Consider the following 17,500-nt stretch of genomic DNA (forward strand, 5'->3'; position numbering starts at 1 on the left):
TTATGATGACATATGAATTACTTTAACTATCATGAAATGAAGTAATCATTACCATATGTACAAAGAAGATAGCATTTTCAAATAATGTGCCGTAGTGCATATACTGTTTTGGTGTAGATATGCGTGTTCAAAAAAATAAAATAAAATTATTAGTGGTGCTTAAGCTGATGGTAAGAAGGAAATGGCATAATGTTCATGATTCCTTGTAGTAACTTCTTACTTCTTAATAGTAGTTTTTAATTTTTTAATTTTTTCCAGAAGATATTATAACCAGTTCCAGGTCTTTTCATGACAACCACTGGGACACATTCTGTTGAGAGCTCTAACCCAGGTTCACTCATTCTGTTGTCAACCTGGCTAGACTCCTGCAGGATGTGAAGGAGAAACAAATATATGTAAAAGGATTTGAAATTTATCTTTTATTTTGGGGTTGTCTGTCAGGCTACCGCCTCTAAGAACATCTAGCAGTCTCGATTCTTGATGTTGAAGATAGTCAACTGAAGGATAGATAACTTGTAATTTCAACAAAATGGAAAATACATTATGAACGTGATGCCAATCCTGCCACAGAATGGTTAAACAAGACTGAAAACAAATTACACAAGATTAAACCAACACACACAAAATTAAGATGGTGCAAAAAACAAAACAAAAAATACCTGGACCATCATCCACTCCAGTGCCCAAAATTCCTTTCACATTTAGATGCTCTCAAAAGAATCACAATCTAACAACAAATATATTGATTACAGGTGCAGATCATTCACCAATGAAGACGTGCTTCATTCAAAGACACTCAAAAATCTTCCAAAGAAGGACAAAGAATATAGACATCACTTTACAACACAAAGGATCAAAAGATAAAAGGAGAAAAGAAATCAAAAGAAGAGGTTCAGGGAAAATGGACTAAACATAGTCTAAAACCTTATAAAAGAAGAAGAAAATTAAGCAGTATGGAACTTCCAGAACCTATTAAATGGAGAAAAAAGAATTAAAGTTAATGGCAGTTTACAAGGTTGAACCGGAGACGAGAGAAGAGAAGATCAGCCGAGAACCAAATGTTAGAGCAAGGTTTGATGAAAGTGTGTATTTCACAAGCAAATTTAACAGATAGAGAATGTATATCAGATACAATGCTTACACTAAGTCAATTGATTGGTAGAGATTGAATCTAGAAGTATAAGTTAAATGTTAGATACTGACAGATTAGGAAAGGTGATTGAAAGGTCTAGGTTTGAAATGGTAGGGACATATGAAAAGGTAAGAGGAGAAAGGGACACACAAACACCACACACAAGCACAAATATGCAAACACAAACATGCACACATGCACTTACATACTGGCACACTCACACACTGACACTCATACGCACGTACACATGCACAGAAAGAGAGCCTTATGTTGACAGAACCAAAACCAATTCATTGATCAGTCATTACTTTTTTGACATTGATAGTCAATCTAATGTTAAGCACACTGAGGGATACAATTTAATTTCCAGCAGAATTTGGAAATGGCGTCACTCCCACCTCCGCGGAAAAAGCTTAGGGTCCAGGAGGACGCAGGCACTCCTTTCCCGGTTCCCGTTGCATCACTGACTGGACTACCAGCCGCATCCAGTAGCTGGTCTTACTACACAGCATATTACAGAGATGGGATCATTGAAGTGACAGACCCTCAACATGCTCTTGCTCTGTGGCATAATGTAAGTTCTTTTGTTTTTACAATCAGGCTGTTGTGTGTACAGATTTATGCCAGCAATTTAGATTCTTTGCAAAATAATGTAAGACTTGACATGATGTTACAGCGATACATTTCATATTTATGTAAAAACAGAATTTTATGATACAATTACATAAGTACATTTGATCCCCAGGGTTACTACGGCTATGACAGGATTGAAGCAAGTGACTTGGAGGACACAAGAAATATCAATAGGTTCTATCGTAAAAAGTGTTGGAAACTACTGTCCATAGATGATTTGCAGCCAAGATCCTTTTTCACTAACCCAGTGGAAAGTAATACCCAGAAAAGTCTAGGGAATGATTCAGTTGCTCAATTTGACAACCATAAACATTATGATGAATCAGAGGACGGACGGAATTGTGTGTCAGAGGAAAGTGATGCGAGACACGTAGAAGAGGGTGAAGCACATACAAATGACAACATTAGCTACACTGGAAATGAAAGAGAAAAGTCATTTAAGACAATCTTAGATTTAAGTGGTCCTAGTAGAGAAAGTGATGCAGTGTCAGGGGAAGATAGTCAGGCTCTCTGCGGTAGTATGAAGCTTATGCCGGAGGAGGCCATGTTTCTCTCCTATGCTCTGGGGTGTTTGGTCGTAACTCAAAGTGCCCAGCAACAACCTTACCAGTATTCTTCATACGGAAATAATACGTACAGTGAGATGACCATAGATGAAATGTGGACAGCATTCACCAAAGCTGATAAAGCATTTCCCATAAAGTATGCTGTTTACCACCATTATAGAGCCAAAGGTTGGGTTGTCAAGTCTGGGCTCAAATTTGGTGCAGATTGGGGTAAGTATTTCATGTTAAAGTTTTGTTATCACCACCAATGCTTCTTCAAATTCTTTTTAGCTATGTGCAGTCCTAAGGTAAAATTAGTATTGTTATTTATATCATACTTTAATACTTTGGTTTTACCATTACTCTTGCTGAAACCTGTGTTACATATACCAAGTTATTATGTGTAAATTAGGCTTCGGGGATGACAATTTAAAATGCCTTTAATAATTTCCTGATTAGTTTATATGTCAAGAAGTCTTTTGTACTTCTCTTCAAATGTGAAGATGTTTTAAGAGTCACTCCTCTAATTTTCTACTACCCAGTTAACCCTATCCCGACGGGCCCAGCGATATGTAGAAACCCCCTACGCCGGGCCTATGCAATATTGCATCGGGAACGTCACACTGGTGCGTTTAGCCATGTCACACTGGTGTGACGCACTGTCATCAAAGGGTTAACAGACTGATGACTCTATGCATATAATTTGCAGTGCTGTATCCAGTGGGACCCCCATTTTATCATGCACAATACACAGTCATGATCCAGTGTGTATGGTCGGACACTCTTCATCGAGATGACAGCACGTCCTGGCGAGAATTTTCATGGACTAACATTGCTGCGACAGAGCGCCTCAATTCTCATGTTGCAAAGGTTTAAAATTGCATAAGTTCAAGTCACAGTGGAAAGATGTGTATCCTTAAGGATTCCTTAAACTTACACAGTTGAAGAATACAGTATAGGTACATGTGAAAGAATATTTGTAAATGTATGTAAGATTTTTAAATATCTCTCCTATATCATTTTTAATTAATTCTCTCAGGCCCCACTCATCTGCCTCGTACTTCGCCCCAGAAGTCTTACGGACAACCAGCTGTGGAAGCCACAGTGTCTCCATCAGCTGAGCATGCAGGAACTTCTTCTCTCTCGTTGGCTGCCCAATGCCCAGGAGCAAGAGGAAGAGACGTGATTTTGTGATGTATTATTTCATTATTTCAGGTTTTATGAATAAAAAGTTAAAAAAGATACTTTTTTCACGAACAGATTTGTTTGTGTGATTTGTATGCAATAAAGCTTTGTTTGAATTTGGCTAAAAAAGGAAGACTAGTAGAATCATCAATTATGGTAAACTATTTTTGAGAATGGTTAACAAAAAGGGAAATAAATGCAAATAAATTATGACAATAATGGACTTGTTAATACATATGTATATCTAAAACTTTATATGTCATTGTGTGTGTGTGTAACTTTTTGTAAAAATGTTCTTTTATTTCTGTAGAGTATATAGAATCAGTTCAGTTCAGACAGATTGGTGAAGACGTCGCTTCGCCCGGGCACCCTTGTGGATATAGCCACGGTTTCCCCTGGAGATGTGTTCTGTGAGAATTGAACTTTTGGCAATGTGAAAAATTTTTGGACACAATGACACATGAGAATACAAATTTAGACCGCAAACAATGTTAAGAGATTTTTCACTTTATCAGGAAGATGATGAAAGAGATAATAAAAATTTGATACCTGTCTTTCTTGGATCATGATTTAGAATATTTAAAACATTTAAAACAATTGTATATTCCCTCATTGCTGACAAAAATATGGTAACTGTTATCAACAAACATCCAAAAAGGTTTGCGAGTATATATTGTTACGCCGGCCGCCTCGTCTATCTGCCACCAACACGAGGCAGGCTAGGCAGACGGCGTGCTAAACACAGGGTCGTGAACACAGAACAGCTCCAAGAGGCACCGAACACCACAGCGTCCCAGAACACGACGAGGGGCCACACCACGTGGCAAGGCAGGGCACGAATTAAACACACAATAACCGTCTTTCCTTTATTTACACTAGTTCTTTACCCTACACATTTCTATAGGCACAATACAGGGGGATAAGCAGCATATCACACTGCACAATACAGCTTATAACAGGGCAACACAAAGTATATCAGGTCACAAGGGTCACACGCGAGGTCTTCCCAGGGGCAGCAGCTAACTGCGTCTCTCCTGGCCTCGTTCCTTCCGCGCCGCTTGCCCAGACATTACGTCATGTTTGTCCAGCTTACATCAGTTTATTAGTAACACATGTTTCGCACAGAGACAAAGACCCACTGGCGTAGCACTATCCCCCCCCTATCAAGCAGACGACCCGTCTGCTCTGACATACCTAAACATGAAATAAACAACAGGAAACATAAAGAAAATCATTCCTCAAAAACAAATAAAATTCTTTCAAAACAAAAGAAAACGTAATGGTAATTAGTTCTCAGAAACAACATAAAAATCTTTCATCCAGCCCGGCTTTCTTCGCTCTCGCTGGGGTCGCTCTGGTGGAGGTGTGGGCGGCGGCAAATTGGCAGTGGCACTCAGAGGGGTATCTCCTGCCCCAAGACCTGGCTCATGGTCACCATTGACGTCTGTTGCATCGCCCTCACCGTCCAAATGCTCGTCCTCATCTCGGTCAGCGTCCGCCACGTCCTCATCGCCGCTACTGGGGTTTACGTCATCTTTTTCACCATGGCCCCAGGAGTAACTTCCTGGCCCATGGTAACGCCACAGCCGGTCCACGTGGACAACAGACGGTCGCTTTCGCCCTCTGCGAATTCGATAGGTGACATCAGAGAGGGCCGCTACCACCGTGTACGGTCCATCCCAGGGGCTCTGTAGCTTCGGCGAGAGCCCTCGCTTCCGACGCGGGTTATGCAGCCACACTCTGTCACCTACATTGTACCTCGCTTCCCTCATGCGCCGGTCGTAGGTCTCCTTCATGGCTTGGCCAGCTACCTTGAGCTTGCCACGCACCCGTCGGTGCACCTCCGCCAGGTTCTCCTGCAGTGCCGCTGCATAGCTGGAGGTGACAGTTGGCAAGTTCACATCGGGTGGCCGCCCTGTGGCTAAATCCACCGGTAGCCTGAGCTCACGGCCAAACATGAGTCGGGCAGGTGTGAAGTCTGTTACCTCGTGCACAGCAGACCGGTAGGCCATGAGCATGGCGGGCAGCTTGACGTCCCAGTCTTCCTGACTTTCCTTGCAATATTTGGCTAACTGTTGAGCAAGGGTCCGGTTAAACCGCTCCACCATACCATCGGACTGTGGATGGAGAGGTGTCGTCCGTGTCTTGCGCACTCCTAACAGCTCACAACACTCACGGAACACTCGTGACTCAAACTCACGCCCTTGGTCAGAGTGCAGTTCAGAAGGCACACCAAAACGGGTAATGAATTCATTCACTAACACGCCAGCCACGGTCTCGGCCTCGTGGTTGGGTAGTGCATATGCCTCAGGCCACTTTGAGAAATAGTCCATTACCACACAGATGTATCGGTTCCCCTGTGGCGTGAGAGGCAGCGGACCAGCAATGTCCACTGCCACCCGTTCCATGGGTGCTCCCACACAGTACACCTGTAATGGGGCCCGGTTCTTTCTAGCGGGGCCCTTCTTTGCACTGCACACGTCACACGCTCTACACCACTCAGACACGTCACTTCTCATGCCCACCCAGTAGAAGCGTTGACGGAGACGGCTCAGGGTCTTTTTCTCACCCAAGTGGCCACTGGTAACTCCGGCATGCAATTCCCTCAGTAACTCAGCACGCATGGCCCTAGGTACTACAACTACCCACGTGTCACTGTCCACTTCACTCAACGGCACCCAGCGCTTTACTAACACACCGCTTTGATCCACCCGTAATGTTTCCCACTGGTCCACTAGACACTTGGTGGTGGGGCTCTCCGCAGCCACAGACTCCCAACTGGGGCGTCCACTGAGAGCCTCAAGCCACCGGACAATGGGAGCAAGGTCAGAGTCCTCACGTTGTGCCTTACGCCACTCATCATCCCCTTTAGTGGCGCATCCCAGCACCTGTAGACGGAGACACACAGGATCAGAGTCCTTCTGGACACAATGTGAGCAACTAGCCTCACATGGGCGTCGACTCAGGCTGTCAGCATTGCAATGGACACGACCCGGGCGGTGGACGATGTGGTAGTTGTACTGCTCAAGGCACCCTAACCACCTTGCGAGCTGACCCTCTGCTACCTTCAGCGACTTCAACCACTGTAGAGCAGCATGGTCGGTTCGGATGGTGAACTCGGCACCATAGAGATACGGGTGAAAGTGCTCGAGACTCTTCACGACTGCCAGCAACTCTTTCCTTGTCACACAATAGTTGCGTTCAGGCCTGCTGAACTTGGCACTGTAGTAGGCCACGACATACTCCTTTCCGTCCTTTACCTGTGACAAAACTGCCCCGATGCCCTCCGCACTGGCGTCGGTGTCCAACAGGTAAGGGAGCTTCGGGTCCGGATAGGGCAAGACTGGTGCTTCCACCAGGGCCTTCTTCAGGTTGTCAAATGCGGACTGACACGCCTCGTCCCACTGGAAGCACTCCCCTTTTCGTGTAAGTCGGTGGAGAGGAGCCGCTACGCTGGCGAAGTCCCGTACAAAGCGGCGGTAGTACGTGCACAGGCCCAGGTAGCTCCTGACTTCTGCCACATTGGTGGGAACCGGCCACTTCTCCACCACTGCCACCTTCTGTGGGTCGGTGCGCACACCATCTTGACTGACGACATGCCCCAGAAATGGCACCTCATGCTGGAACATCGAGCATTTCTTGGGGCTGAGTTTGAGGTTGGCCTTCCTCAACCGCTGTAGTACCTCCTCCAGCCGCTCCAGCTCCTCCTCGAAGGTGCTCCCGAAGACGATGACGTCATCAATGTAGACAAGCGCCGTCTTCCACTGCAGGCCATCCAATATCCTCTCCATCAGACGCTCGAAACAACCAGGGGCATTGCAGAGACCAAAGGGCATGACGTTGAATTGCCACAGGCCCTGCCCGAAGGAAAAGGCAGTCTTTGGCTTGTCCTCTTCCGCCATCTCCACCTGATGATAACCCGACTTCAGGTCGAGTGTGGAGAACCACTTGGCCCCCACCAATGCATCGAGTGTGTCATCAATTCTCGGCAAGGGGTATGAGTCCTTGACAGTCATGTCATTCAGCGCCCGGTAGTCCACACAGAAGCGTTGTGTACCGTCCTTTTTCTTCACCAGGACTACCGCTGATGACCATGGACTGTCTGACCGTTCAATCACCCCCTGCGCCGCCAGCTCATTGACAGTGCGCTGCATCTCTTCTCGCCTGGCTGGTGCAATACGTCGGGGAGGGCTCTTGATGGGCAATCTACTTCCGGTGTTAATGCGGTGCTTCACCAATCCTGTGCGGCCCAGGTCCAAGTCACCCCTGCTAAACACATCTGCATACTGAGCCAGGGTGTGGCGCATCTTCTCTGTCTGTGCCTCCGTCAGGTTAGCGGCGCTCCGGTGCGCCAAATCCTCGAGGAAGTCAGGCAACGGCCTTACACTAACCAACTCCTCGCTCTCCGACGACTCTTCTGCACGCTCCACTTCCTCACAAGTGCCCAGCTTTGCACCAGCTGGCATCTTCTGGGCCTTATCAGAGAAGTTAGCCACCAACACTGTAACTAACCCCTCACCCGCTCCAACGAGGCTCCGCCCAACTGCTACGCCATCAGCCAGCTGCAGGTTTTGGATGGGCTCCACTAGGCCCTCTACTCCACGCATCACTCTTGACAGTCGACACTGGATCCTAGACTCTGTCCTGGGGGCAAGGTGCAGTCGCTCAGCTGTAACTACCTCTGCACAGCCAACCTCTGGAAGCAAGGGCACATCTTCACCGTGCACCCTCACCAGCTTCCGTCCAAGGTCGACACACGCCTTACTCTGCGTCAGGTAGTCAAGGCCCAGCAAGCAGGGCTCGTCCAGATCGGCGACATACACCAGCAGCCGCTGCACCGCGCTGCCCACGTCAATACAAGCCTCCACTGGCCCCTTGAGCTGCACACAATGCCCCGTGACACCACACAGTCTCTGTGGTGCGTCTGGAAGTCGCGTTGTGGCCAACATATCAGGCCGCACTAGAGTCTTCTCAGCCCCAGTGTCCACTGTCAGGCGGCATGGCTTCCCATCTACTGAGCCCTCCACCTGCATCGTGCTGGATGTTCGACGGCAGCTTACACAAGTCGGGGCCCGGGAACCGAGGACGGCTGGGTTTCGGCCCCCTTCTCCAGCCTGTCCGAGTTTTCCGCCTGTACCACTTCCTTAGCCTTAGGGCAGGCACTCGGGTGGTGACCAGACCTGCCACAGTCCTTGCAGTACTGCTGGAAAGCATCAGAATCCGTCCGGTTGAGAGGGCGCGTTCTCCGCTCCCTCCGACACCGACTACGTCTGTGCCCTTTCTCACCGCAGCCCCAACACAAGCCTTGGAAAGTACCCGGGCTCACCTTCCTCAACGCTACCTTCTCTACTTTAGCCTTCCGGCCCTGGAGGTCACGGCGGGGCTGAGCAGCTGGCCCTAGGCCACTGCTTGCCTTCAGGAAGGCCTCGAACTCCAAGGCCCTCGCCAGCGCCACCTGCAGGTCCTCCGGATGTGCCTGCTTGACGTAGATTTGCAGCTGCTGGTCCTGCAAAGCGTCGACAACCTTACCAGGCCTGCTCCTATACAATAATTGAAGCTAATATGACCAACTTTCAAGGGGTTAAGGATTAGATTAGAAAAATAAAGAAAAAAAAATGGTCTACATCTTGACAACCCTAAAACTCCTCTTGAATAATTAATGAAAGATTTAACGAAAAAAAAGTATGATAAACAATGTCAGTGAAAGACCCAACATACTGCCAATAGATAGCAGTGATACAGTTATACCATAAAGCCATCCAATAAAGCAGTAGATCATGGATATACTACTGAAGCTGAAATTTGAGACTACATCAATTCAACAGGTGGACTAGGAAATTCACATGTACATCTATGTTGGAGTCACATTTGCCATTCGTTGTTGGGAAGCATATGTCAGCAGACCCCTAGAGCTGATTGGGTATCAATTAGCAGATCCCAAGAGCTGCTGGGATATACACCTTCATTTATTCATACAACTGCATCTCGTCCACCTCCGTAAACCCCAAGACTGTAGGCTTTCACAAAAAAAAGAAAAAAGGCTGTCTGCTTCATCTTAGAAGATGTGATGACTACTTGAGAGGGTATTCGAATACACCAATTTGAGTAATTTGTGGTTTTGAACTTGCCCTGTGAACCTAATGACCAACTTCCAATTTCTTCTTGGTGTAAAAAAGATGTAGCTGCTCAAAATCGACTCTCAGAAATGGCTAATTTGTCCGTTCAATGTCCGTTTTATTCTGACATTAGCTGTTGATATCATTCAGAATAAGCCTACATCCAAACTATCCTTTTATATGTGAGTGAATATGAGTCCTATGAATACTATAAAGAAAGGAAAAAGTCAAGTAAACAATTAATTATTACTGATATCCATTAAAAATTAGCTTAAATAAATTCTACATTATGTCAGTTGAGACACTGATTATGATGCATACAAAGCAGGAAGTCTGTATAGCAATAAATAGAATGGAAGAGTATTGGTTATCCTCTGACATAACCCCCATGCCCTCACACTTGCAGTAATGCTATTTCATTCTTATGGTCTGCATGGCATTTAGATTTGGTATTCTGAATGGATTTCTTCTTCTTCTTCTTCTTTTTCAATATATTGAGAACATAAAGACATGTGGTAGTGGGATGATTTGCATTGAAACAAATACTTTTGGCCGTTCTATATATGCAATATTAGTATTTAAAAAAAAGGTATATAAACATTTTCTCTTAATCTACCTACCCTAATGGTATTCACTTAACCAATTGGTCACGGTTTTAAATAAATATTTGTGCATTAGGATGGCTGGTTTACATTGTCTGGCACGGTGCCATCCGCGCCTATGACCGACTCTGCCTTTGAAGCAAATCATGCCATCCGCTGCTAATGGGTTAATTATCCTATAAATAGCCTGATAAATAACACTCTAGGCCTACTTCTTCATGGTGTCCTTTTCAGCAACTTATACTTATTTCAAACTACATCTTTAGTAACCATATCATGTTTTTTATAGATGAAAAAATAAATAAAAGTTCTGGAATATGTGAGAATATCTTTAAAGTCTTAGAGGGTGATCTTGACTCATTAGGGCACTCACTTCGTCTAACTCAATACAAAGGGAATTAGATTAAATTTCATACCACACATAGTTTACACCCTAGTATAATGAGTACACATGATGAAGGGCCACTGGGCTCATAGTGAAATGAAATATTTCTGAGTCCCTCTCATTTTAAACAATATGGAGCCCTCAGACCAGGACGTGAATGAAGAAAACCATCATTAGACGATACAAAAGAAAAAGAAATCCTATGAGGTATTTAAGTCACTTGATTAGCATTGGTCCAGAGAAAGAGTAAAAGTTGCATTACCCCAAAGTCATACAAGAAATTTTAACAACAGATAACTTTTTTGAAATGATAAAAGATTTAACTGATATCTTGCTTGCCCCTGTCACTGGAATTTCAGAGGTAGTTTTGTTTAGCTTTTCAATCACTTCTAATTCATTATATGTTATCAAGGGATCTATTGTTTGGTCAACTAATGTGGGTGATATCTAGGCTGCTTGGGGCTCTTTCAGTTTCACTGCCTGCGGTTTCTTTACAATATCTTGTTTTCTATGAAGTGTTTCTTGATTGATGCATTTGTTAGTTTTCTTTATTTTGGTGTGCTCCCCATTCTCACCTGTCCTCTTATTTTTAAGGATAGTAAGAAAAATACTTGGTCAGGAAAAACCTTGCTTAACCTATAGAAGACAGGGAGATGCTTTCCTAGTCATTAGGATTGGTATTCCAGATGGGTTTTATTTCAGAGCGACACAGCTTCATGTGACACGTTACAACCTTTCACACACACTGTCATTCACTCCTTATAGTACCAGTCATTTTTATGCTAGTAATTTTTCTGTATTTTGCTGTATTTTGACTTAAATGTGTCATATGATACGACCCATATTATTTCATTATGCTCTTTTTATTCTGTATGATAGAAGTATTGCATTTTTATGGGAGGACAAAAAGTAACATTATTTTTTTACTATTCATGTATGTTTATAAACAAATGGGAGAGACCTGTGCTAATGACAGCATGTACCACAGCACAAGGCAACCATACTGGCACAGGGGCACATTGTAGATACTGGACAGGGTCTGGGTCACATTCCTCAGCACATACTTCATCACCAGTAATTTTGAGCACGAGGTCAGCATCTTACTGTAAGTCATCACTCATTGAAGATGGTGCTTGCTAGAGACCATGGATGGGTGCTATTCAAGGCTGTCTTTCCAATTGGTGCTAGGAGAGAGTGGTGCCACCTATGTTTGGGATTTTAAACTAAACCTATTTTGGTGATTATGGCAGTTATAATAATAATTGAAATTGTCATTATCAGTCACTTAATAGAGCTATAACTCACAATACACGAAAAAACAAAAAACAGCAATCCACTTTCTCCCCCAACATCAACTATGCCATGACAACTATTGTCATGTATGTCATGACACTTGTCCATAGTAGGTTAATCTCTGATTGCTACATTTTTCACAGGATGCTTTAGTTGGCAAATGTTTAAAGAATGAAAAAAAGTCCTGTTGCATTAAGCATGACTATCTTTATCTAAAAGGAAAATACTCACATCCTTGAGTACTTCTTATACATATTTACCCTATGCTTCTTACTGACGATCTTGTGTTGTGATACATAACCAAGTAAAGGAATAACAGAGTCACAGAGAAAATTTGTTTCATTTTATAAATGAATAAGAGAAAGTACACAGGTTGTATGGGAAAGACACATAATCATCCTCCTTGTAAATTTACTTTCTACCATTCAAAAGGGAGAATTTTTTTTTTTTCTTTTTTTTTTTTTGAAGTCAGTTTCATCAATGAATAACAGAAAGTATATAATATCTGCTCGGGGGAAGACATGAACCATTCCATTATCATTTTTCATTTTACTTTCTACCTTGAAACTAAAAAAAAATATAGTCCAAATATTTAACCATATTAATTTTCTTTCTTCGTATCTCCCTCTCTATATTCAAATTCCTACTCCAATTGTGGCTCCTCCCCTTTTGCGTATATTACATTCTTGGTCTCTTGGCTGGTGGAGGTGGCATTAGCTCCTTGTCAGCCTTCTTGTAGCCTTGTGCGTGGATGAATTTGAGGAGGTCATCTTGGGTAACTGGGTTGCTAATACTGTTGCAAACAGCTGGATTGTAATTGGAGGGGAAAAAGAAAAGGAAAATGTTAATATTAATAACATTTAAAACCACTAGTACTGTTGCCAATGGCTAAAGATTTTTTGTTTTTTCAATCAAAGGCACCTGGATGGTAAGAAATTATAACAGTGGGACTCAAACAAGAGTTAATTATCAAATTATATCGTGCAGATACCACTACGATGGCTTGCAAGCTGATTCATATCACTGTCATAGATTGAACATTCAAGATAAAGCAGAAGCTAGCATTGACCAAACTGTTATCTCAAACACTGCATGTCACTCCATATATATAATCAATTGAACTTCTTGAGAAATCAATTTTTCACACCTTTCATCTATTTCATATATTCCTTTCACATATATAAAACACTATACAACACTAACCACAAAAGAGGTTATATAATACTCTGATAATAATAATCACAAATATGAAATAACAAAACTAAGTAAAGAGTACAAACTATAAGTTCAATATCCTCCAGAAACCTACCCATGGCAGTAGTGTAGCTATTGGGGAACGATTTGTCGGTACGCTCTCTCATGAAGACCCACTTATTATTTTCATATTTACATTCAATAATCTTGTTATTGTAATCCTTCAAACCCTTTGTCGGTTTTATTGTTGCAAAGGGGGCGTCCAGCCCTCCTACGTACAGGTCTCCTTCAGTTGTTGGTAGTAATCTGGGAAGAAGAAAGGAAAAATTATTTAATCCTTTTTATACTCTGGAGTAAAGTATGGAACCAGATGCACACTTATCTATCTATCTATCCTCGTTTATTTGCCAAAACTGATTTCCTGATATTCTAGGATAAATTTTAATCAACAAAGGACTAGTTTTCAATGACATCTCATCTCCTTTTCCCTCCTCTCCCCTCCCCTCTGATCTTATAATCTTACAAACAGAATTCATAAATAATAACTTGAAATCTCCCTATCCCAATAACACCTCCACTTTCAGGCAACAGAACAGTGCAGGTTTCCTCAAGGGTGTTGTATTAGTACCATCATACTCAGATGGATAAAATATATGCACACAATGGTACAAAAGAAAAAAACAAAACATGTATATTCCTTAACCCATTCGCACCATGCTGACATGTTTTGTGGTTATGCGTCAGATGCCGGTGACGAGATATCTGGGCAAGGCTGGCCCTCGGGGTGAGTGAGCGAGCAGCCCAGGCTCGTGGATTGTGCACCCAAGAATCTCAAGGCATTAGGCTTAAGCGTTCAAAAACCCCGGCATTGCGACCATTCAAAACCGGAATCGCCCCGGCATGAATGGGTTAAAAGAAAACACAAATGCAAGCTACTTACCCCACACCACCTTTCTTAACAATTTTTAACTTAAAGTCAACAGAATTGTGGCTTGCAGGCTTCCATTTCAGGACTAGATCACATCTTCCAGGTATATAAGGCTGTAAAATATATATATACATATATCAAAATTCTTCCAATACATGAATGACTAGAGAAAATATCATGAAATAATTTCAGTAAATAAAGTTTATCACATCTAGGTCATCCATATTTACAAATATTATATGTATAATCTGTTAAGATACCAAAAGATAAAATAAAATATTACCTACAATGAAATTTATCACAATGACATTAGAAATCCACAAACGAAAATCAAAAGATTTTGGCACATTTCAAGTACATCATTTTAACTTTTACTTTTTGATATTCACATGAAAAAGACCAAGAAACATACACATACAAGAACACATGCACATGTGTGCACAAGCACACGCCCAAACGAGTGCACGCATACACACACATGCATCCCCCCCCCATCACCTCACACTCACACCCTCACTTGCCACTCGTAGACTCATTCACACACTCACACCCTCACTTGCCACTCATAGACTCACTCACATACTCATACCCTCTCTCGCCACTCGTAAACTCACTCACACCCTCACTTGCCACTCGTAGACTCACTCACACACTCACACCCTCTCTTGCCACTCGTAGACTCACTCACACACTTACTTGCCACTCATAGACTCACACACACTCACACCGTCACTTGCCACTCATAAACTCACACACTCACACCCTCACTTGCCACTCGTAGACTCATTCACACACTCACACCCTCACTTGCCACTCATAGACTCACTCACACACTCATACCCTCTCTCGCCACTTGTAAACTCACTCACACCCTCACTTGCCACTCGTAGACTCACTCACACACTCACACCCTCTCTTGCCACTCGTAGACTCACTCACACACTTACTTGCCACTCATAGACTCACACACACTCACACCGTCACTTGCCACTCATAAACTCACACACTCACACCCTCACTTGCCCTGCTCATACTCACTCACACCCTCACTTGCCACACTCATACTCACTCACACCCTCACACACTCACTCGCCACTTATAGACTCACTCACACTCTCATACACTCACTCACTCACTCACAAGCATTCATTCATATTTTCTTAATGAATCTTTACAACAACAAACCCTGAGTCCTCAACCTACGTCACACTCAGGCTGGAATATCAAGCCATCGGGCTCGTGGCACAGCTTGGACTGGAATGATTCGCTCAGGAGTTTCTTGGTAAAGTGCACGTTGGCGTCCCAGAAGTCCTTTCTCCGCACGCTGAACGGTTCCTTCTGTTTGTTTAGGAGGCCCTTCTCTATGGCGGCATTTCTGGGGCAGATGATGTCTGTCTGTGTGAGGGAAGCAAGTTGGGTGGATGTAAAAAAAATTATAATTAACAAACTCTTTGTAATTATCACTTGAAAAAAATTAAAATTAATAAATGAATGTAAATGGGGTGAAAATCATAGAGGGGGTGGGTTCATTAAAAAGAAAAAGAAAAAAAATAGGCATATCTTATGATTTTTACTTTTAAGAAATTTGGGCACTGTTTGTGAAACAGTGACAATCACTATCACTGTTACACATGAACCGATCACAAATTAATTCTAAGGCTGAGCAGATGAGGCCTGTTGCCACTTTTGGTTCACTGGATGTCAGCCTGGCTTACATGGAAATCTTGATATAAAACTGAACTACCTTTAGTTGCCCTAGACTAATAAGTTAATATGTGTTTCACAATACCCAGCTAAATCAAAGTGTAAGAGACTAAGAAAAACAATCCACAAAAATTTTCTACAGATATCAGTATCAAAATTACTCACCATTAAGCGTTCATATCTCATTTGGAAAGTGTCGTTAATGATGTCCCGCCCTTGGATTTGGACAGCATCGTAGATGAGATATCGTGGAGTTTTTTCACCCGTCTTGGGGTTTGTGTCGATAACCATCTCCTGTTAAATGTAGTTGCAAATTACATCCAAGAAGCATGTACTGTTCTTATAAATACAATATCTAGATCCTGACAGAAATAATCATCAAGAGGATGGTATTTCATCACATTTTCAGAACACCATGTCTTTTTGGGTAGCCTTTCTTTTTCCTTTCTCCTTAACAAATTATAAAGACTCTTTTATCACAGTTGGGCTTCTATTATGGTTGTGACAAATGGATCAATGTTAGCAAACACATCTTCCCTTTCTGTTTCTTTCTCTAACTCTTTTCTGAAGAAGACAAAAAAGAGAGAAAAAAAAGAATAGAAGGAGGAAGTGAAGAAGAAAGAAGAGAAAAAAGAAGAATAGAAGGAGGAGGTGAAGGAGAAAGATGACAGGGAAAGAAAAAATAAAAAAATAAGAGAAAGAAAGAAAAAAAAAACTGCAAAGACGAGCAATAGCATTGCCCACACTGAAACACCTTTACAATTCCTCTTTTAACTCATTTTCACTTTTTCCCAACTGGGAAAAATAAATCTAGGTAATCTAATGAAATCTAGAAAAAACAAAAATAAATTCACAAAATGCAGACGATAACAAAAAATCCAATCAAAGACACGATCACATTCACAACACATCCTTACTTTACAACACAGACCCTAGTCAAAATAATTGGTCTGTTACGTACCCCATCTACTAGCGTGTCCGACATGTGTACCATCAGGTCGAACTTCTGTCGGAACTCCACTTCGGGCGCCTGGAAGATGCTGTTGTCTCGATCTGCCAAGAACACCTCCCGTCGCCCGTCTGAAAGAATCCGGGAGTAAGCTCTGTGGACAAGCCTTTCACTGATACCAATGGCTTTGGACTTTTAAAAAAAGATATTATTAAACTGCTCAAATAATAACTCAAACAACACCATATAACTTTAAATCAATCTAATACAACATGGCTGTGTACAAATTAACTTCATTAAAATGCTCATTCTGTTACAATAGAACATACTTATGAGCATCATGTATCTCGTTCCGTCTGCCTTCCAAGATACTTTGTAGGGCTTGTCCCGCAAGAAACTAAGGTTTTCTTGGTCCATACTGACAGGCTGACATCCAGGGAAACCAGTTCTGTAATACGTCAAACTCACTTGTTAATTCTATACAAACAAAAATCTTTTGAAAATAATCTAAGCACAGTCTAAAAAAAAAAAAATAAAAAAATTGTATTTGGGAATAGATTCTGACTAGTTATCCAAACACAAATGGACCCTCTTTAGCACAAGTAATTATCAGGTATCATTTAAGTTACATAGATCATCTTTCAACAAAAGCATAAGATAAAAAAAAAAACAAGAACAGAAATCCTTACCCACTCCAACTACATAGCTGTTGTATCCGCCTCTGTATTTCAGACAACTTTGGCTGAACTGTGACAGGATAAACACCTGACACACCCTCCATGAAGGTGGGGTTTTTCTTATTTTTCTCTCTCTTCTTCCCTCTTCCACCTCCTC

General features: G+C 42.5%; 3 protein-coding genes across 13 annotated transcripts in view; 1 reads left to right on the plus strand and 2 right to left on the minus strand.

Annotated features, from left to right (window-relative positions):
- Positions 1–4,050, plus strand: part of LOC122251330 (uncharacterized) — a 5,469-nt gene extending 1,419 nt beyond the window's left edge. For 2 of the 11 annotated variants that reach the window (XM_086534566.1, XM_086534567.1), the window contains exons 2-6: positions 753–1,082; positions 1,503–1,706; positions 1,878–2,541; positions 3,020–3,180; positions 3,350–4,050. In XM_086534566.1, coding sequence (XP_086390692.1) covers positions 1,059–1,082; positions 1,503–1,706; positions 1,878–2,541; positions 3,020–3,180; positions 3,350–3,496 — 1,200 coding nt within the window. In that variant the 5' untranslated portion in view covers positions 753–1,058 and the 3' untranslated portion in view covers positions 3,497–4,050. The remainder of the gene's footprint in view (positions 1–752; positions 1,083–1,502; positions 1,707–1,877; positions 2,542–3,019; positions 3,181–3,349) is intronic. The other 9 variants (XM_086534569.1, XM_086534571.1, XM_043013203.2 and 6 more) reach the window with 7 other exon arrangements.
- Positions 4,051–8,551: 4,501 nt separating this feature from the next.
- Positions 8,552–11,697, minus strand: LOC147466772 (uncharacterized). Its single transcript, XM_086534337.1, has 4 exons — positions 11,560–11,697; positions 10,587–10,591; positions 9,236–9,290; positions 8,552–9,052 (listed from the first exon to the last, which is right to left on the minus strand). The coding sequence occupies exons 1-4, from the start codon at positions 11,695–11,697 to the stop codon at positions 8,552–8,554; spliced, it is 699 nt and encodes a 232-aa protein (XP_086390463.1).
- A 523-nt stretch (positions 11,698–12,220) lies between these two features.
- The window catches only part of mRNA-cap (RNA guanylyltransferase and 5'-phosphatase mRNA capping enzyme), an 8,669-nt gene continuing 3,389 nt past the window's right edge, over positions 12,221–17,500 (minus strand). Inside the window, exons 5-12 of the mRNA XM_086534555.1 lie at positions 17,356–17,500; positions 16,996–17,114; positions 16,679–16,797; positions 15,883–16,011; positions 15,217–15,408; positions 14,026–14,126; positions 13,201–13,391; positions 12,221–12,697 (exon numbers count right to left, since the gene is read on the minus strand). The exon at positions 17,356–17,500 is cut by the window's right edge and continues 51 nt beyond it. Of these exons, the coding sequence (XP_086390681.1) occupies positions 12,570–12,697; positions 13,201–13,391; positions 14,026–14,126; positions 15,217–15,408; positions 15,883–16,011; positions 16,679–16,797; positions 16,996–17,114; positions 17,356–17,500 (1,124 nt within the window). The 3' untranslated portion in view covers positions 12,221–12,569. The remainder of the gene's footprint in view (positions 12,698–13,200; positions 13,392–14,025; positions 14,127–15,216; positions 15,409–15,882; positions 16,012–16,678; positions 16,798–16,995; positions 17,115–17,355) is intronic.

This window comes from Penaeus japonicus, unplaced genomic scaffold (assembly GCF_977035675.1).
Source record: "Penaeus japonicus unplaced genomic scaffold, GWHDUDI00000001_assembly GWHDUDI00000041, whole genome shotgun sequence".
In the NCBI taxonomy this organism is placed as follows: Eukaryota; Metazoa; Arthropoda; class Malacostraca; order Decapoda; family Penaeidae; genus Penaeus; species Penaeus japonicus.